The 22432-nt window shown below is 34.0% G+C and overlaps 1 protein-coding gene across 1 annotated transcript; it reads left to right on the top strand.

Moving 5' to 3' along the window:
- Positions 1-5110: 5110 nt before the first annotated feature.
- On the top strand, positions 5111-21988 carry LOC139515030 (B-cell lymphoma/leukemia 11A-like). The gene is made up of 3 exons (XM_071304589.1): positions 5111-5303; positions 5527-5769; positions 19297-21988. The coding sequence occupies exons 1-3, from the start codon at positions 5111-5113 to the stop codon at positions 21741-21743; spliced, it is 2883 nt and encodes a 960-aa protein (XP_071160690.1). The 3' UTR covers positions 21744-21988.
- Positions 21989-22432: the final 444 nt, after the last annotated feature.

The raw sequence follows: 22432 nt of genomic DNA, 5'->3' as shown, positions 1-22432 counted from the left end.
TTTGACTCTTCACATTTTAAATAATCCGCTTCGCGGATTATTCAATGTAAAGAGTCAAAAATTAATTTTATGGTTCAATAAATTCAAAATAAATAATAGCCATTCATTAAATATTTATAAATTTTGAATGGAAAAATTACCTGAAAGATAAACAAGATTATACTCCTCCCCTAAAAACTGCATAATATAAAACAAATTCCCAGGCAAATAAAACGAATCCATAAAATCTCACAAAGTCAATTACTAGACAACCAACCGAACGACTGTTATAGACATCATTTGTTACAGGTATTTTCTGAATAGTTTTAAGTTTGCTAAAACACACAAAAGACAGAGAAAGACAATGAAAGAGTCTAGTTTATCTTTGTCAGGTTTTCATAAATAAGATCGTAAATATAGGTTTCTACATATCTGGATTTGTAGTGCCAAATTAAAGCCTTTATTTCTCTACTCCTTGATTTACAGTCAAGAAATAAAAATACTGGAATTTATCTTTATGAGACAGAAATCACACAGAAGCTTCTCAAGTAATATCAAAATAATCTGCTACTTAACTAGCTTCAATTTCACGTTTATATGATATCATAATATATGATTTTTAATTTTTGTAACATTTAACCATTATCATTTTACAGTTTGTGGACATTCAAATAGACATGTATGCAATATTATCCTTTAAATTGATGTTGATAATATAATTTACATTTTCAAAACCTCAGGTACCAATTTTTGTCTTCGTGAATTCATAATTAGTCAATGTTTTCTGTCGTAATAGATATCTATTTATATTGTATGAGCAATACCGATTGTAACTTCATTTTGAGATTTAAGAATGGAATACACTGAGAAAGAGACATACCTTATTTGATTTGCTTTGATCGCCCATTTGTCAAAAAGTGTAACACTAAAATGTTAAAAAGTTTTGTAGTGTCATAAATAACATTTGGTTTATACTTTTGATTGTTTGTCCTTGCAGGCGATAGATTCTAGTTAAGTGTGTTCTATTTCACATTTTTTATAAGATTATTTTACCTCTTGTTAGTTGATATAAGTCACTCTAGTACACCAACAGTAGGTGACTATTTCCTGTTTGGTTAAATCTGTCCAAGTCTATGGCTTAAGTTAACAAAGATAACGAGCTGCCAGACAAAACGATGTTGATCCGTGTCACTGTATTACATAGAAAAATAGATATAACTGACTTTCTCCTTTCATGTAAATAAAATATTTCCATTCTCCATTTAAACCAAATTATTTTTATTTACCTGTGTATATTATTGTTTTGGCTGCTTTTTGCTCAGGGTTATTGTTTTTTTTTTAACTTAACATCTCATAGCGGTTCATTACTGTTGCCTTTATTTATTCACCCTTTATTTTATTGATTTTGTATTTACCTTGTGTCATAGATCAAATTAATTCGTTCAGTGTATATTCACTTGTGTTAATATGTCTTTTAATTGAGCTTAGGCATTTCAATTGATATATTTTAAAGTGTGTCTTTCTGTGTTGTGATGTTACACTATTGTTTTAGATAAGGGTGAAGGTTGGTACCTATTAAAACGTTTCAACTCGCTGCTTGCTGTTCGGTTTGAGCCAAGGATCCGTGTTTAAGACCGTAATTTGTTCTATGATGCTTTACTTTTACAAATTGTGACTTAAATGGAGAGTTGTCTCATTGGCACTCATACCGCATCTTCTTTATATCTATATAAGTTCTTCATTATGTTTCTAAATTTGTTCTTTTTTATTTTCAATATTCAGTATGGTTGTTGTATTAAATGTGTTGTTTGTGTTGATATTGCATGAACTTTGTGGTGATTTGTAATTATTTATTATTTGTAAATGGGCCGTTCAAGAAATTTGATTGAATTTGATTTGATTTTGTAGTTGACCACTTGAATCATTTCACGTATTTTAATTGTTTTGATAAAGGTAACGAACAATAAACATAAATGTCCACTAGTTAAGCCATTGTTTTGGAAATGAAAAGTTTTATTTCCATTTTAACATCTTTTAAAAGACTGACAAATAGGCTTTTCATTCATTTCTCGTCAGTCAGTTAATTTTCAGATAAATCCAGTGAGGTAAAGTCAGGACTGTTCCTATAATTACCCTGCAGTCAATTCAGATTTGTTCAGTCTATATATATTAAAATATAGCTATGTTCAGACTGTTAAGAAGTTGCATTCATCCGTACACATCAACATTTTACTGGACGTTCTAGCTACTGAATAGTACTGAATTGACTGCAAGTGAAAGGTCTGAAAGGTGTGCTGGTGGTTGTTCCACAGGGCAGTAGTATGCGTCTGGTGTGGTTGTTTTTTTATGAAAAGCAGCTGCCGCTGGCTAGCTTACATATGTGAGCGAAGAGAGAGCCGAGTGAGTAAGCCTCTACTGCCAGTACATAGCCTCTACACTGTCAAGACTTCTACAGTGCCTACCCGTGACAGCACATGGTAACATGCATCGATCATGGAGATCTAGTATCTCAGGCTTTACTGTAGAGGATCTTGGAGCAGCAAGGGCCCTAAAGATGCAGAGTGTAGGCCCACCGTCTTGTGGACACGCCCTTACTCTCATTAACCTTGTCCCAACTATGGGTAAATAGCCGGTTAGATGAAGATCGTTAACCCAGGAAGGTAATTTATCTAGGAGAAAGAAAACTCTGAAATAAAAACGGGCAGATAATGGTTCGTCAGCCTTGGTCGGCAACTTATCTAAAGGACGGAAACCTCGACAAAAAATCCCTGGCCCTCCAAGTAGGGGGTTCGGCATAGGGCCAACAACTCTATCCTGTAAAAAGAATTAAGTTACGGAAACAGCAACAAAGGAATCAAACACAACCGCTGTGCGAATAGGCCTTCAAGAAAATAGTATGATTGCCAGTGGTGAAAGCCGCAAGGAAGCTGCTGGCCGGATTGAGGTGCTGAGCGCTAAAGCAAAAACCAGAATAGGATTCTGGAACGTACGTACTATGTATGAAACTGGGAAACTTGCACAGGTCACAATAATTTGCACATTTTGGGAGTTAGCGAAAGTAGATGGACAGGTTCTGGTAAGATAAAGACAGACTCAGGAGAAAAAGTTCTATACTCAGGGAGAGATGACAACTATCATTTTGAAGGAGTAGCCATCATCCTCAAGAAAGGCACTGAGAAGAGACTTATGGAATGGAAACCTGTCAATAGTAGATTGATAACAGCAAAATTTAAAGGAGTGCACACCAACATGACTCATATACAATGCTATGCACCAACAAATGACAGTGATGAAGCTATGAAAGACACCTTTTACGAACAACTACAAGCTGAAGTGAGATTGATACCCCGTCATGATCTATTGGTGGTGATGGGTGATTTGAATGCCAAAGTGGGAAACAACAACAGACAGAATAATAGGTAAACATGGATGTGGTACTATAAATGATAATGGAGAAAGACAAGTAGAATTATGTGCAGCTTACAACTTGGTAGTAGGAGGAAAACTCTTTTCACAGCAAGATATACATAAATAAACATGGTGTTCTCCAAATGGAAGGGATAAGAACCAGATAGACCACCTTATGATAAATGGTGCTTGGAGGCGTTCATTACTCGATGTTAAAGTCAAGAGAGGAGCAGATGTTGGTAGTGACCATCACCTTGTTATTGCAAATATTAAGATGAAATTGAGAGGTACAGGACGTAAAACACTTGTCCCCACAAGATATGATATTGAAAAATTACAAGATCATAAAGTAAAAAATGCATTCATCCTCCAATTGAAGAATAAGTTTCAAGCTCTGACATATAATCCTGACATGATCCCAGCAGAAACAACACAAGTCAACTCAAAATGGGATCAAATAAGAACAGTATACGAAACAACTAGCAAACGTCACATGAATAAGAAGATTCTAGACACAAATTCTGAACGATTACAAGAAAGACACAAAGCAAGCTACAGAGTACTAGACAAAAATGTTAAGCAAATGGCTAGAGCAGACAAAAGAGCTTACATGGAAGACCTTGCTTAACAAGCAGAAGAAGCAGCAGAAAAGGGTGAACAGGAACAAATCTACAAGATCACAAGAGAAATCTGTGGCAAATTTCGTAACAATAATGATGTCCATATAAAAGACATAAATGGAAGGCTATTGACAACAGAAGACGAACAAAAAGCCAGATGGGCGGAACACTTTAAGAAAGTACTTAACCGGCCACCGCCAGATGACGAAGTGATAGTAATTGAGGCAGTTCAAGACTTAGAAATTAATATCAACCTTCCAGACAGACAGGAAATAATAAAAGTAATAAAATCTTTAAAAAATGGAAAATCACCGGGTCATGACAATCTGAATGCAGAACTTTTCAAAGTCGACCCAGAACTCGCAGCTGAAATTCTTCAATCATTATTTACATCAATATGGGAAGGAAAAATAATACCAGACGATTGGATTAAAGGCATAGTTATAAAGCTAGACAAGAAGGGAGCTCTAAGTGACTGCAACAATTGGCGAGGTATAACCCTTCTGTCAATTCCAAGTAAAATCATGGCCAAAATTAGTATCCAAAGAATAACAGATGCAGTTGATAAACAACTAAGAGAGGAGCAAGCAGGATTCCGTAAAGGTAGAGGGTGCATCGATCAAATTTTTGCTTTACGCAACATTATCGAACAATGTACAGAATGGCAAAGGCAGCTTTACATCAACTTTGTGGATTGCCAGAAAGCTTTTGACAGTATCAACAGTAAGACCTTGAGGCGAATACTAAGAGCATATGGAATTCCAAAAGATATAATTGAACTTATCAAAAGTTTTTACAACAATTTCACTTGCAGTGTAGGGCATAGCAACATCTGGTTTGAGGTAAAAACAGGAGTTAGGCAAGGACGTGTGATGTCTGCTCTTCTTTTCAATGTTGTCATTGACTGGGTGATGAGAAAAACAACAGAAGATGCTCCAAGAGGAATAAGATGAAACCTTTCAGCAACATTAGAAGATCTTGATTTTGCTGATGATCTTGCTCTTTTATCTCATACCCACCACCATATACAAGAGTAGACAAACCGCCTTAATACTTTTGCCAGTCAAGTTGGACTTAAAATCAGCCAAACGAAAACAGAAGTCATGACCCTTAACATCAATAACCCAGCTCCTATCCTAGTAGATGGAAAAGTTCTTCCCATCACAGAAACATTTACATACCAAGGAAGTACAATAAGAAACGATGGAAGTGCAGGAAGTGACATTATGAACAGATTAAACAAAGCCAGAAATATTTTCAGATCATTAAACAATGTATGGAAATCATCAAAGTACAGTAAGAAGACCAAACTTAAACTGTACAGGAGTTGTGTTCTATCTAGTCTGCTATACGGATCTGAATGCTGGAGGATGACAAAATTAGATCTAAACAAACTGTCAATTTTCCATACCAAAAGCTTTAGAAGAATCCTACGTATTTTCTGGCCAAACAAAATATCTAATGAAGACCATTTAAGACAGTGTCATCAAGATAACATGGTTACAATATTAATGAGAAGGCGTTGGAAATGGATTGGGCATGTCATCAGAAGAGATAGAAATTCCATCACTAGAACAGCTCTACATTGGACTCCAGAAGGAAGGCGTAAGCGAGGTAGACAAAAAAAACACATGGAGACGTACTGTAGAAGGAGAACTGAAGACCATGAATAATACATGGGGAACAGTAGAAAAGATGACCAAAGACAGACAGACATGGAGAACCTTTGTTGCTGCCCTACATGCCGATGGTATACCGGGCAGTAAGTAAGTAAGAAAGGTCTGAACCGTTCTGAATGTCTGTATAAGTCTGAACAAAATTGAACTTGACCGAATAGTTTATATATGTTTCTCTAATTCTTCGTCAATTTATCCCTTTCTGCACCCATTGTTTTAAAAAATGTAATCAACGTGTGGTTCGTTTGGTCTCAGTTCTTCATTGGTTAAAATCCGATTATGACGTCGAAATTTCTTGCTCTCCTCTGAATTTCCTATTGTGACGGCATGAAAAAAGGCGACCATGCCTGATGACGTCACATAGAAAGAACACATCTTTTTGCACATCATTCGAATAGAAGGAATAGATTTGCCTGCATATTGTTTGAAAATCATTAGAGAAACAGATTCTACCACCAAATCTCGACAGTTAAATTTTAAATATTTAAAACGCTCGGCGAGCCTCGCGTTTTAAATTTGAAAATTTAACTGTCTCGAGTGGATAAATATTGTATCACACTCGATGCAGTGGTAGAATATATATATATATATGTATATATTTTGGTTCGTAGAGAGAAAACGTATAAGTATAAGATAATTGATCTCTATGAAATTTTTGCACATGGTTCAATACCGTAATAGGAATGTTGGGATTTATTTTGGAAAATTTTGTCGTAGCTTTTTAGTACTCAGGGTTCAACAAGGGGCAAAAAACAAGTATCAAGTTTTCTTTGTTTCAGAACACTAATTTGAGAATAAGAGTATAGATCTCTATTCTGAAAAAATACTACTTCAAAAGGAAAACTTGGATTGATTTTGGTGGTCATGGTCCAAACCGTTAAATGATGGGGGTCAATAAGGAGCAAAAACTATTTTAAGATTTCTGGACAATAGCTTGCGTATGTGTCTATTTATTGCTATTTAAATGTGCAACAAGGTGTTATACCATAAATTCACACAGGTTTGGATTAATTTTAGGGATTATGACTCTAATGGTTTACTTAAAAATTGCTTACTTCCTATGCAATTCAAACGGGGTTTAATCAGGCATGGGGCGAATTACATTGAAATGTAATGCATTATATAACAATTACTTTGACAAAACCATGCATTATATTACAATTACAATTACATTCATTTATCAAAGTAATGCATTAAATAACAATTAATTTGTAAAGTAATGCATTGAATTACACATTACTTTGTAAATTTATTATTAACATGATTAAGTGAATAGAAAAATCAAACATTTTGAAAAACAACATGAAGTCACAAAATATTCTACCATATGCAGTAATTGTTCCTTGTACTGAATTTAAGTATACATGTAAAAAGTCTATTCAATACAGCTATTACATATTATTTTTTTTCATATTAACTTTTATAAAAAAAAAAAATTCAATTCCAATCAACATGTTTACTGAAACTGTCTTTCCTAATTATATAATAAACATAGAGGCTTAGATTAATTAATGACCTATTGTAACAATGGCTCAACTATTGATTGTTAAACAAACTAATTAGTGTTTTATAACAATGTTCAACTGTCTTTTATTTAATCATGATTAGGTATTCTTTGATTTTTTGACAACAGTAATGGCTTTTGCTTTTTAAATATTATTTTTTTTTGTGTAGGAAAATGTATGAAAATGTAGAAAATAAGAGAAAATAGGAAAAAAAGAAATCAATCTGAGATACAGTGTTGTATTATTCATTTTAAGTAGTGATTCTTAAAAAATAAAAAAATAAATAGAAAATAGAAATTCAACGTTCAAATGAGTTTGTTCTTAGTTAATCATGAAATCTTAACTTCTGCTTTAAGTAAATCTCCAACAATATGTGAAAGAGAAATACCATGTGATGCAATGTAATGCATGAAATTACACAACTTTTTGCTAATGTAATGCATTATATTACAATTACATGTAATGCAAAAAATGATGCAATACACATTACATGCAATTACTTGGAAAATTACCATGCATTACAATTACAAATTTGGATTACCCCATGCCTTGGTTTAATTCAAACGTTGAATATTAATTTTAGTTTCTGTTTTTGATTTATCCATATTAAGACCCAAAGAGTCCATAATTAAAGTTTGTTTGATTTCTTTTAAAAAAAATATTTGTGTTCCTTGATATGCTGAATCAAGGTATCATGTATACAGATTTTTATAATATTGAGGCCTGTCTTCACATGGTTCCACATTATTAAAGGTCCAAAGAGTCAAAAGTTCAACTTTTTTTTTATCAAAAAACTTAGTGTTTTTTATACGAACGCAAAAATTTAATATTTGGTCGTATATTGGTATCACGTTGGCGTCGTCGTCTGCGTCGTCGTCGTCGTCTGCCTCGTCGTCGTCGTCTGCGTCATCGTCGTCGTCGTCCGAAGACATTGGTTTTTGCACTCTAACTTTAGTAAAAGTAAATAGAAATCTATGAAATTTAAACACAAGGTTGATGACCATAAAAGGAAGATTGGGATTGATTTTGGGAGTTTTGGTCCCAACAGTTTAGGAATTAGGGGCCAAAAAGGGCCCAAATAAGCATTTTTCTTGGTTTTCGCACAATAACTTTCGTATAAGTAAACAGAAATCTATGAAATTTTAACATACGGTCTATGACCACAAAAGGAAGGTTGAGATTGATTTTAGAAGTTTAAGTCCCAACAGTGTAGGAATTAGGGGCCAAAAACAGGTCCCAAAATAAGCATTTTTCTTGGTTTTGCACAATAACTTTTGAATAAGTTAATAGAAATCTATGAAATTTAAACACAAGGTTTATGACCACAAAAGGAAGGTTTGGATTGATTTTGGGAGTTTTGGTCCCAACGAATTAGGGGCCAAAAGGGTCCAAAATTAAACTTTGTTTGATTTCATCAAAAATTTAACTATTGGGGTTCTTTGATATACCGAATCTAACCGTGTATTTAGATTCTTAATTTTTGGTCCCGTTTTCAAATTGGTCTACATTAAGATCCAAAGGGTCGAAAATTAAACTTACTTGATTTTAACAAAAATTGAATCCTTGGGGTTCTTTGATATGCTGAATCTAAAAATGTACTTAGATTTTTGATTATTTGCCCAGTTTTCAAGTTGGTCCAAATCGGGGTCCAAAATTAAACTTTGTTTGATTTCATCCAAAAAAGAATAATTGGGGTTCTTTGATATGCCGAATCTAACTGTGTATGTAGATTCTTAATTTTTTGTCCCGTTTTCAAATTGGTCTACATTAAGGTCCAAAGGGTCCAAAATTTAACTAAATTTGATTTTAACAAAAATTGAATCCTTGGGGTTCTTTGATATACTGAATCTAAAAATGTACCTAGATTTTTTATTATTTGCCCAGTTTTCAAGTTTGTCCAGATCGGGGTCCAAAATTGAACTTTGTTTGATTTCATCCAAAATTGAATGATTGGGGTTCTTTGATATGCCAAATTTAACTGTGTATGTAGATTCTTAATTTTTGGTCCCGTTTTCAAATTGGTCTACATTAAGGTGCAAAGGGTCCAAAATTAAACTAAGTTTGATATTAACAAAAATTGAATTCTTGGGCTTTTTTTATATGCTGAATCTAAACATGTACTTAGTTTTTTTATTATTGGCCCAGTTTTCAAGTTGGTCCACATCGGGATCCAAAATTATTATATTAAGTATTGTGCAATAGCAAGAAATTTTCAATTGCACAGTAATCAGCAATAGCAAGAAATCTTCAATTGCAAAGTATTGTGCAATAGCAAGAAATTTTCAATTACACAGTATTGCGCAATAGCAAGAAATCTTCAATTGCACAGTATTGTGCAATAGCAAGTATTTTCAATTGCACAGCATTGCGCAATAGCAAGAAATATCTAATTGCACAGCAAGAAATTTTCAATTGGAGTTATCTTTCTTTGTCCAGAATAGTAGTTAAATCAACTTAAATCATTGTTTTATACAATATACAATGTATATTCACTTTTACTACCAACTGATAAATTAAAACAATCTTTACCATTCAGTGATGACAAGCACTTTTTTACATTTTAATATTTTATGGTGTATTTAAATGAGTAGTTATTGTTGCAAACTCCATTAGAAATTTGAATTGAGATCAGTTTTGGAATAAGGGAAAGGGGGATGTGAAAAAAAAATTGGGGGGTCAATTTTTTTCATTTCAGATTTCATAAATAAAAAGAAAATTTCTTCAAACATTTTTTTGAGAGGATTAATATTCAACAGCATAGTGAATTGCTCAAAGGCAAAAAAAATTAAGTTCATTAGACCACATTCATTCTGTGTCAGAAACCTATGCTGTGTCAACTATTTAAACACAATCCAAATTTAGAGCTGAATCCAGCTTGAATGTTGTGCCCATACTTGCCCCAACCGTTCAGGGTTCAACCTCTGTGGTCGTATAAAGCTGCGCCCTGCGGAGCATCTGGTTTGATTTTGTTGCTCCACATTTGGGTCAACAAATTTTATTTGATTTCTTTAAAAAAAGTTGGTGTTTTACATGCTGAATCCAATCATGTATTCAGATTTTTTTTAGTTTTGAGGCCTGTCTTCAAATTGCTCTACATTAAGGTCCAAAGTGTCAAACATTCAACTTTTTTCATTAAAAAAGAATTTCTGGGTGTTATTTCACATGCTATGTCTATTTTGATTTTTGATTTTTGGAACAATATTCAAGATGGTCCAAATTCATGAATTTGGGGTCATCAATTGGACTTCGTTTGATTTTATTAGAAATTGTATTATTGGTGTTTTCATGAGATCCAACAGTGTTTTAGATTTTAAATTTTGGGCTTGGTTTCAAAAATTAGACCAAATTGGGGTCCATAATTCAACTTTATTTGATTTCTTTAAAAACTAGTTTAATGGTGTTCCGCGATAAATATGGATATGCGGATTCGGACCATGTATTTATATTTTTTAATTTTGAAGTTTGTCTTCAAATTAGTTCACGTTAAGGTCTTAGCGTCCAAAATAACACTTTTTTTATTTAAATTAAAAATTCTTGGGATTTTTTGATAAGCTATAACTAAAAAGTAAAATCACAAAATAGCGTGTGATTTGATTATTGATTTTCGGAACTATATTCAAGTTGGTCCGAATTGAGGTCTAAAATTGTACTTTGTATAATTTCATCAAAATTATTATTATTTTTTCTTTTTATATTTCCAATCCAACAGTGTTTTAGAATTTCGGGTGTTGAAGTTCAGGTCCAAATTAATCTTTGTTAGATTTAAACAAAAATTGTATATATGGGGTTCTTTGATATGCTGCATTTAAACGGGTATTCATTTTTTTTTTTAGTCCTCTGATCAAATTGTTTCACATTGCTGTTCAAAGTATTCAAATTAAACTTTGGTGGATTTCTTCTTCAAAAATTGAATCCTTTGGATACTTTGATGTGCGGATTACAACCATATATTTAGATTTAGGATCTTGGACCATAACTGGTCTGTTGGTAAATGTCCAATTTTCCATTATTTAAGCAAGATTGGATTTTGGTGGTGTCACTTTACCCGTTCTAGAGTTATGCTCCATTTCAAATGGAAAACAAATCCGTTCTCCAACTTTAATATGTCTCAACAAAATGGTATGAATTTATACACAATGCTAATTACTTAAATACACAGATCAAGTGTGAATTTTGGTGGCGTCACATTTACCCGTTCAAGAGTTATGCTCCTTTACAAATTGAAAAGTTGCTGCATTTTTAGTTCCCTTTATCTAACCTTAGTTTGCCTCAACTAAATGTCATGAAACTTATACACAATGCTTATTACCATAAAACACAAAGCAGATTTGAAATTAGGTAGTGTCACTTTTACAGTTCTAGAGTAATGCCTCTTTACAAATGTAAAAATGGCTGAATTTTTCTTTTCTGTACTCTAACTTAAGTTTGCCTTTACTAAATGTTATAAAACTTATACATAATGCTTAAAACTACATATCTCTGATCAAGTACACTTTTGGGTAGCGCCATTGCTACAGTTCTAGAGTTATTGCACTTAATATTTTATATGCAAGTGGGAACGTCAAACGTGTTTCATGAACACATTCCCCATATATTGTTGGTAAATTGTTTGAAGAATTTAGTATTAATATAAAAAAGAAGATGTGGTATGATTGTCAATGAGACAACTCTCCACAAGAGACCAAAATAACACAGAAATTAACAACTATAGGTCACCGTACGGCCTTCAACTTGTTTGTTATTCTGTATAAACTTATTTTCTGGAGGCTATATTTAAATATATTATTTGATGAAGAGAACTTCCTTAAATCTAAGCTTAAATTGTCTTTTAATAAACATGTATTTAGATTTTTGATTTTGGGCCCAGTTTTCAAGTTGGTCAAAATCGGGGGAAAATTAAACTTTATTTGATTTCAACATAAATTGAATATATATGGGGTTCTTTGAAATGAAGATTCTTAGCATGTATTTTGATTTTTGATTTGGGCCAAGTTTTCAAGTTGGTCCACAATGAGGTTCAAAATGGCATGGAATAAAGTTTTATTTGAATTCATCAAAATCGATTTTAAGGGGGATATGCTGTTTCTAACTATGTATTTAGATTTAAGATATTGGACCATAATAGATAAGTGTTCGATTTTAATTTTTTAACTTTTTTTACCACATTTATTTTGTGTCACAAACCTATGTTGCGTCAAATTTTCAATCACAATCCAAATTCTGAAGTGTATTAGGCTGAAATAGTGTGCCCTTACTTGCCCAAATTGTTCAGGGTAAGACCTCTAAGGTTGTATCAAGCTGCGACCAGCGGGGCATTTTTTTCTTAGATTGTTAAAAAATTTGTCTGCCTTTTTTTTCCTCTTATTGTTTTGTTGTGCTTTTGTAATTTTTTGTATTCTAGTGTTTCAATTTTGCGTATGTTCTTTGTCTATATGCCTTTTTAGCTCACCTTGCTCAAAAGGGTCTCGTGAGTGAGCGTTTCTCATTTCTTGCCGTCCGTCGGCCGTCGTCGTCCGTTAACTTTTACAAAAGTCTTCGTCTCTGAAACTACTAGGCCAAACAATTGTAAACTTGACCCAAATCATTCTTAGGGTATATAGTTTAAAAATATATTCGATGACCCCGCCCAACAACCAAGATGATCGCCATAGCTAAAAATAGAGCATTGTGTCAAATGCAGTTTTTGTCTTATATCTCTGTAACTAAGGCACTTAGATATGGTAAATATTTTTATCAAGTAAAGATCTAACTGTCCTGACATTTGCAGAGGCATCAGACAACCCGTTGTTGGGTTGCTTCCCTTGATTTGGTAGTTAGAAAATCTGAAAGACGCAAAATTGTCAGATTAAGGAGATCTACCAATTTTCAATATATGTTAAAACTGTTAGACAAATTTTCATAGGAGTAATTGCCCATATATGACAAATTTTAACATATTATTCATTTTTGCCTATCATCATGAAATCTATGATATTTAGAGAGAAACATTTTTATACGACTGCAAACATTTTTTTTGTCGTATATTGGTATCACGTTGTCAGCGTCGTTCGAAGTCGGATGGTTTCCGGATAATGACTTTAGTATTAGTAAATAGAAATCAATAACATTTAAACACAAGGTTTATAACCACTAAGGGAAGGTTGGGATTGATTTTGGGGGTTATGGTCTTAACTGTTAAGGAATAAGGGGCCAAAAAAGGGGCCCAAATAAGCATTTTTGTATTTTGCAGACAATAACTTTAATGTTAGTGTATGGATCTTTCTAAAATTGTACCACAGGGTTCCATAGCAAGAAAGGAAAGTTGGGATTGATTTTTGGAGTTATGGGCCAAACCGGTTAGGAATTAGGGGCCAAAAAGGGCAAAAACAAAACTTTTCTAATACTATGTATAAATTGCTTATTTCTTGATCAATTTCAATGGGGTTTTATTCTTGAATTCTTGGGGTTCTTTGAAATGCTTCCTCTAATAGTGTATTAAGTTATTGGATTTTGGGCCCCGTTTTTAAATTATTCCACATTGAGGTTCAAAGCGTCCAAAATTAAACTTTGATTTCAACAAAAATTGAATAAGTGGGGTTCTTTGATATGCTGAATCTAACCATTTATTAAGATTTCGTTATTATTGGACCTATTATCAAATTGGTCTACATTGAGGTCAAAAGGGTCCAAAATTAAACTTTGTTTGATTTCATAAAAAAATGAATTATTGGGGTTCTTAAATATGCCGAATCTAACTGTGTTTTTAGATTTTTAATTTTGGGTACTTTTTTCAAATTGGTCTACATTAAGGTCCAAAGGGTCCAAAATTTAACTTAGTTTGATTTTAACAAAAAATGAATTTTTGGGGTTCTTTGATATGCTGAATCTAAACATGCATTTAGATATTTGATTATTGGCCCAAATTTCAAGTTGGTTCAAATTGGGGTTCAAAATTAAATTCAGTTTGAATTGAACGAAAAATTGAATACATATGGTTCTTTGATATGCTAAATCTAACAATGTAAAATTGAGAATGGAAATGGGGAATGTGCCAAAGAGACAACAACCCGACCATAGAAAAAAACAACAGCAGAAGGCCACCAACAGGTCTTCAATGTAGCGAGAAATTCCCGCACCCGGAAACGTCCTTCAGCTGGCCCCTAAACAAATATATACTAGTTCAATGATAACTTAGATTTTTGATTTTTGGACCCCGTTATCAAATCGGCAATAGAAGTGCATATGAGCTTTCCATTCTAGGATATACTTTTGTTTTTGAAACTTTATAGTAAAAGTGGTACCGTTTTAGCCGTAAAAGTAGTTCCTATGTGAAATTTAGACATGTTAGATACGTAGATACAAGAATCTTGTCTTGGGGAGGGATAAATTCTAATTTGTAAAGAATCCCTCTGATTCAAACACAAAATTCTCTGAAACTGACATTATCGAGATGCTTGATTTCTTGATTGACAACATATGTGTAACGTTTGGCGGGCGTGTTTTTCAACAGACTGTCGGAATTCCAATGGGAGCCCCTCTTCTTGCCGATTTGTTTCTTTATTATTATGAGGCTGACTTCATACAGGAACTTCTTAGAAAGAAAGATAAGAAGTTATCAATATCCTTTAACTTTACGTTCCGCTATATTGATTATGTTCTCTCACTAAATAATACAAAATTTGGTGACTATGTTGAACGAATCTATCCCATCGAAATAGAGATAAAGAATACTGCAGATACAGCTAACTCTGCCTCATATCTTGAATTACATCTAGAAATTGACAATGAGGGTCGGTTGAAAACAAAACTTTACGACAAGAGAGATGATTTCAGCTTTCCAATTGTTAACCTTCCATTTCTATGTAGCAACATTCCAGTAGGCTTGCATACGGAGTATATATCTCCCAATTGATACGATAATCACGGGCTTGTATTTCCTATCATGATTTTCTTGATAGAGGATTGATACTCACAAGGAAGCTATTAAATCAAGAGTTCTAAATGGTGAAGTTGAAATCATCCCTTCGTAAATTTTACGGACGCCACCACGAGTTGGTTGACCGTTATGGAATAACCGTTTCACAGATGATATCGGATATGTTCCTTATGCCGTAACTACAATACCCTTACCTTTTCACGAAAGTGACATACCGAATTAGACCTTACCAGATTTGTAATAAAATAAGCAACACAACGGGTGCCACATGTGGAGTAGGATAAGCTCACCCTCCCGAAGCATCTGGGATCACCCCCAGTTTTTGGTGGGGTTCGTGTTGCTTAGTGTTTAGTTTTCTATGGTGTGTCTTCTGTACTATTATTTGTCCGTTTGTCTTTTTATTTTTAGCCATGGCGTTGTCAGTTTATTTTCTATCTATGAGTTTGACTCTCTCTCTGGTATCTTTCGTCCCTTATTTATTGTCTATATTTACTGAAATGCAACATGTATGGGGGGAATGTATGTTTGTATGATATTTATATATTCAAGTTCTTCGATTAAATACATTATATGACAGCTTTGACAATATACCAGCAATATTTGTTTGCTTTGATTCTACTGATCTTAGAACACATTGTTTTTGATTCTCAATGGTGAAGACCATTTCAATGTGGAAACTTTCATGAACTGTTTTATATGTTATATTTATATGCATTTTCACGATAGCATTCATTTGTGTTTCTATTTAATTTGTTGATAAATGGTAGATGATATGTCAAACAACAACATCATTTTGTGGAAATATTTTATCTCGCCATTTTTCTCCTCATAGCACCTCGCTAGTTTGTTTCTTTTAGTGCTTTATGGTATTTTTTTTGGGTCAAATCTCAATGACAGTCTTTTTCTACAAATTACCTGAAACTGAATAGGCAATTTGTCGAATTTTGATTGAATTTCGATATTTATATCTGTTTGGATAAAAGAAAACCAAACACTTTATTTGGTTTCTTCCGTAATGTTATATCCATAAACACATTATAATGTATTGATTTGACTAGTGTTATTCATGTATATGTTAAAATCTTTCTATACCAATCTTTTTATACGACCGCAAATACATTTTAATGTCGTATATTGCTATCACGTGGTATTCGGCGTCTGAAGACATTTGGTTTCCGGACAATAACTTAAGTTTAAGTGTTTTGATCTCTATGAAATTTTATCAAAAGGTTCAATACCACAAAAGAAAGGTTGAGAATTTTTTTGGGGGATGATGGTCACAACCGTGTAGGAATTACGGTCCCCAAAAAAGGCCCAAAACAAGCACATTTCTTGTTTTCAGACAATGACTTACTAGTATGCTCGCATTTTACAAAAATGAAATTATTTTTTGGAAAGAGATGGGGGTATATGTCAAAATATGCTTCTTTTTAGCGGGGCAACTTTTTCCTCCAGATTTAAAAATTATAAAGAAGTTCTACAAATATAATTTTGTTGGTAAAGGCAAGGGGTAAAAAAATCTTCTCTTTTGGGGGGGGGGGGGATGTTTTTCCTCAAGATTTGGAAAATTGAGGTAGAACAATTTATTTTGCTAATTCTTTGCATAAAGTCTAAAAACAGATTTACTTGGTAATGCGTTACAGCACAGTGTATTGCCCAAATGTAACCAATTGTAAGTTCTTTGACTACATTAATTATGTTTCAGAAACCTATGCTGTGTCAAATATTTTTGCATTACAATCCAAAATCAGACCTGTATCAAGCTTGCATATTGTGTCCATTTTGTTAAAACTGTTTAGGGTTGGACTTCTTTGGTCGTATCCAGCTGCGCTCAGCGAATCATCTTATTATATACAGATCAACTGATATGTCTTTTAAGGTCATGGATTGATTCGGATGAATATTATGTAGTCTGCATGAAATCTAACATATTTCTTCTCTTCTCTTTCTTCTCTAACTCTTCTGAATATATTCCTGTTACACATGTCTTGCTTCTAGTTGTTTGACACACGTTTTTATTTGAGATTCATAAAGGGTATACACAAACACACCAATTCTTTTTTTGACAATCTGACCATCAATTGGACAATGAATACTTCACCTTTTTACTAGTTGCCTTTCAAAGAACCTGTTAAGTCTGACAAATTGTCTTTCAAAGTAAATCTAACGGATTTTTGATGACTTAAACTTTTTTTGCAATGTAGTAAATAACAAGTCTTGTGGACGAACAATATGACAATACTAAAGTACTGTGACTTGTGTTTTTAAGGTAATTTAAGGGTGGGTATAACGCATCGAAATTTAGTCTACTTTGAACTGTAATAAAGTACTTCTTTCCAAATCCCATGTTGATTTTTTATCTCTGTTGTCGATAGAGTTGTTTTGATTTTTATGCTCCCACCGTAGCGGAGGGGGCATTAAGTTTTACCTTTGTCCGTCTGTTCGAACGTACGTCCCAAAGTTGGTTTCCGTTATCTTTTAGTTTACCTCAACCTATGGAACTTATGCACAATGCTTATTACCACAAAGCACAGATCAAGTTTGAATTTTGGTGGAGTAATTTAAACCGTTCTAGAGTTATGCTCCTTTATAAATGGAAAAATTACAAAAAAATAGTTTCCGTTCTCTTACTTAAGTTTGCCTCATTCAAATGTTATGAATCTTAAACAAAATGCTTATAACCACATAACACAGATCAATTTTGAATTTTGGTGGTGTCTCTTAAACCGTTCTAGAGTTATGTCCCTTTATAAATGAAAAAAATTGCAAAATGTTTAGTTTCTGTTCCCTATCTTAAGTTTGCCTTTACTAAATGTTATAAAACTTATACACAATGCTTATTACCACAAAATACAGACAAATTTTAAATTTTAATAGCGTAACTTAAACCTTTCTAGAGTTATACCCCTTAATAAATGGAAAAAAAGTGCAAAGTTTCCGTTTTTTATCTTAAGTTAGGTTCAACCAAAAGTTATCAAACTTATACACAAAGCTTATTTTCATAAAATACAGATCAAGTTTGAATTTTGTGGGGTCACTTTAACCAATCTCGACTTACGCCCCTTTATATACGGGGAATTTTTTTTGGGTTAGTTTCCGTTCTCTAACTTATACACAATGCTTATTTCCACAAAACACAGATAAAGTTGCATGCGGGTAGTGTCACTTTAACCATTATGGAGAAAAGCCTCTTTATAAATCGAAAAATTGCAAAATTTTTAGTTTCCGTTCTGTAACTTACGTTTGCCCAAACCTAACATTATGAAACCTATACACAATACTTGTTCCCACAAAACTCAGATCAAGTACAAATTCGGGTAGCATCACTTTTATCGTTCTTGAGTTATGTGAATTTATAATGTTGCATGTAAGCGGGGGCATCATCTGTGTCCATGGGGACACATGCTCCATTTCTTTACTTTTTTTTGTGCTCTAAGTTTGGTATCATATTTACTTTTTACCACATTCTATAGAGAGATAGCCTTGTTTAAAGTAGTTACTCAGTGGGACAGGTTGAATGTAAATTGAAATACATCTATTCAAGGTATAAAAAAAATTGTTCCCTCAAGATTCCCATGCATATTTAATAATGTCTGGTCAATTTGCTCTATGACATAAAAGGTATTAACCAAGCGTCGCGACAAACCTATCTGAATCGATCAAAAACTTTTCCACAATATCAAGCTTGGTCTACTGTTTGCCCAGTCTGCTGATCAAATAAATAATATTGAATTTCTTTCTACCTTGTGCAAGTAAGGTCATTATTAACAATGCATCGTTTTCAGGACCACAATTTAAAAACGTATGACTCATTTGTACATTTGTAAAATATTCAATTGATATTTGGTCAATGACAATAAAAGGATAGACTTATCAGTTAATATATAGCTATAAATTCCATTTGACATAGAAAAAAAAACGAAAAAAAAACACGATAAAATCTTAATGAGTTTAACAAATAATGAAAATTCACATTCTCAAAATTCTTGGAATAATGTCTGTTTAAAACTTAAATGAATCATGGCCTTGAATTAGATATTTACTCGTTTGGTCTGGGATATGGCTTTGTCGCAACCATTCAACTTATGGGATGTAGAATCAACCCTAAACGTATTGAATAGAAGCTAGCTAAATGAATTTTCTTTTTTGATTCATTCAATTATAAGTCTAACTGAACATATTTCTTTTTTCAGAGCCAACGAAGTTTGAATACAAACCCTACAAAGCCACTCATGAATCTTTCCTCCTGCAAAATGCTCAGCGAGAACATGGAAAGAAAATATATCACACTACACCATTGATTGAATCTTTGTCGGTTACCAGAACTATTGGTGCTGTGATGAAAGCTCTTCATGATTCTAAACGTTCTCCACAGTTGTCACATCCCCATAAAATTCACGACGATATCCGTTATCAACATTTATCTATACATCGTGATCATCATAGAACATCTCCATCAGCGGGAAGCTCAGTCGGCAGTGGTGACGCAACCATTACATCACACCATTCTCTGAATCCATTCATGTTCCGCTTCCCATTTGATAGACCTCCTCTTTTTCCGAGTTTACAATTCAACCGTCCACCGGGTCCAGATTTTATGTCTAGCGAACCTCGTCACCTCAGATTGCTTAATTTTCCACATTTTGATGGTCCCTCGCCACCATTTCCTCATTTGGTTGACAGGACGCCTTGTCCTATGGGATTTGACAACAAAACTATTGAATCGTTTTATTCACAAAGATTGCGAAAGTTAGCATCAAGAGATATTATTACTGGAACAACTTCTGCATCCTCGCCCATTCGGAAGCACACACATCCTTTCTCGCAGGCCAGCACAACGACAACGACTTTATTTTCACCTCTCACACCACAGCAGTCATCTCCTCATCAAGTGGAACCTGAAAGGGCACAGCGTCTAGATAGTTTGACACCACTTAGCAAATTAAAATCTTGTGAATTCTGCGAAAAATCTTTCCGATTCCAGAGCAATCTGATCGTACATCGAAGGTCCCACACTAGTGAGAAACCGTTCAAATGTCCTCTCTGTCCCCATGCCTGCACTCAGCAGAGTAAGTTAAAAAGGCATATGAAAACGCACATGAACAAATCACCAATGATGTCACAGATCTCCAATTCTTCAGACGGAGGCAATCATGGTTCAGGTGATAGCACCCCTGAAGGAAGTAAAAAGTTCATGGACGACGAGGACGAAGATGAGGAAGAAGAGGAAGAAATTGAGGAGGAGGAAGAAGAGATGGATGAATCAGAAGAAGAGGAAGAAATGGAGGAGGAGGAAAAAGATATGGATGAATCAGAAGAAGAGGAAGAAATGGAGGAGGAGGAAGAAGAGATTGATGAATCAGAGATGATGGAAGAAAAAGAAAGTCGAAAACTGTCCAATAACAATCTAAAAAAAAAACCTGATCTTTTTATCCCAATTTTTGAACCGACTCATTCACGAAATGGTGGTTTTGCAATTAACTCAAATCAGGACAAATCGTCATTGCTCAAAGAAATGATGGAAAATACAGGTTTGACAGGGATTCCGACATACAAAGATGCTTTGAAACAAGCCATAGAAGAAAACTTTTCAAAAGAGAATCCAGAGTCTGGTAAAGAACAGAATGACAACGGCAGCAGAAATTGCAGCATATCCAGTAAGGAAGATATCAAATCAGAACCTGAAACAAACCAAAGCAACTGCATTGATAAACAAGCAAATTGTGAAAAAAGACAGGGTAAACATATACAAAGCGAACCTCATGAGGCAGCACCTACTCCTATGTTCAACTTCGATATGTTTTCATCATTGCAACAATCCCTTTGGAGAATGCCGTACGCTAATCCACAACCAGAGATTTATCCACATCTCATACCGGGATACCCTTTCGACCCTAATCACAACAGTGGATTCAATCCCGTGTCTACGGTTGAGAGTGCCCTGAAGTGTAACAACACTCAAAAGTCAGTAGATAATCTGTCTTCGGCTAATAGTTCCCCTTTGCCTAGAACGGAATCTAGAAGAAATGACACTTGCGAATATTGTGGGAAGATTTTCAGAAAATGCAGCAATCTCACCGTTCACAGACGCTCACATACGGGAGCGAGACCTTATAAGTGTGCACTTTGCAGCTATTCATGTGCACGGTCAAATAAATTAACAAGGCATATGAGAACGCATGGTCGGATTGGAAAAGATGTATACCGTTGCAAATTCTGTAGCATGCCATTCTCAGTTGCCAGAACTCTAGAAAAGCATATGCGAAAATGCGTCGTCAATGGACAAATGGAGATGATATCAGACTATGATGATCTGTCTCATTCGTCAGAAACTGCCAGGACGATTCAAGATTCAGAATCTGATTCGGACAATACTTCTTCAAATTCACCTAACACAACAACGAGTATATACAAATCAAATAGCCTTACAAGGAACGCTTATGGTTCTCCGAACTCCTCCGCTAGTATATTGGATTCCATGAACTCCTCCAAGAGTTCATACGCGTCAGACAGCGTTGCCTCGATCATGTTTGATTCAGCCAAAGTACCAACTAGCTTAAGTGACCTGGCTAAAATGACTGGAGCTATTAAAAAGGAATCCGGTTTATTCGATTCGGTAAATGTAACCACTAATTTATAACTGCTATGGTTTGCTCAATCTTATTATCATTTATTTGACACCTTTTTTGTAAACACCACAAAATAATCTGGATGTGCTGCCCAACTATTCGCTGTCGTGTAAAAACTTGCTTTAACCATTAACTAGTGACATCATCTTCATCATTAGTTATCGTCATAGATCCACACGATTGTTGTAAGTTGGTGCAGACAAACTTAAAATATTGTAGATTTATTGATTTGTTTATAGCTCGGAAGGCCGAGTAATCGAGTACAATTTTAGTAATCTTAAGATTTCTCCTCACATTTCATGAGACTACTGTTGTGTTATAGTAGTACCAGCAACGTCCGTTCCTTCCGGGAGGAAGTTTTCATGTGCAGGACTTGTAACAAAACTTAGAAAGTCAAACATACATTCATCTGAACAAGGAGGTTATATAACCTCCTCGATTTGAAGTTATTACCAGATCATATGTCTAAACAAGAACAAAATTAAAGTGCCCTGCTGTGTACCCTACGCAACTGATTAGAGACATTTGTAACAGTGTTTGTACACGGATCAACACTTTCAGGGATAAACTACTCATCACAAGCCATGAACTTACCTTCGTTTGTTAATCAGAACTTCTTTGTAAACGTGATTGGTATGAGATTAACATTAAATGTAATTACTCCTTATTTGAAACTTGATTATTGTTAAATTAATGATTT

Source organism: Mytilus edulis, chromosome 3 (genome assembly GCF_963676685.1).
Source record: "Mytilus edulis chromosome 3, xbMytEdul2.2, whole genome shotgun sequence".
In the NCBI taxonomy this organism is placed as follows: Eukaryota; Metazoa; Mollusca; class Bivalvia; order Mytilida; family Mytilidae; genus Mytilus; species Mytilus edulis.
The sequence above is the reverse complement of the archived record's forward strand: the minus strand, read 5'-3'. Positions and strand labels throughout refer to the sequence as shown.

Coding starts and splice junctions, on each gene's coding strand:
- LOC139515030 (XM_071304589.1), top strand. CDS start 5,111: ATGACCCTTAACATCAATAACCCAGCTCCTATCCTAGTAGATGGAAAA. Junction 5,304..5,526: donor ATGGAAATCATCAAAGTACA/GTAAGAAGACCA, acceptor ATTAATGAGAAG/GCGTTGGAAATGGATTGGGC. Junction 5,770..19,296: donor TGCCGATGGTATACCGGGCA/GTAAGTAAGTAA, acceptor TTCTTTTTTCAG/AGCCAACGAAGTTTGAATAC.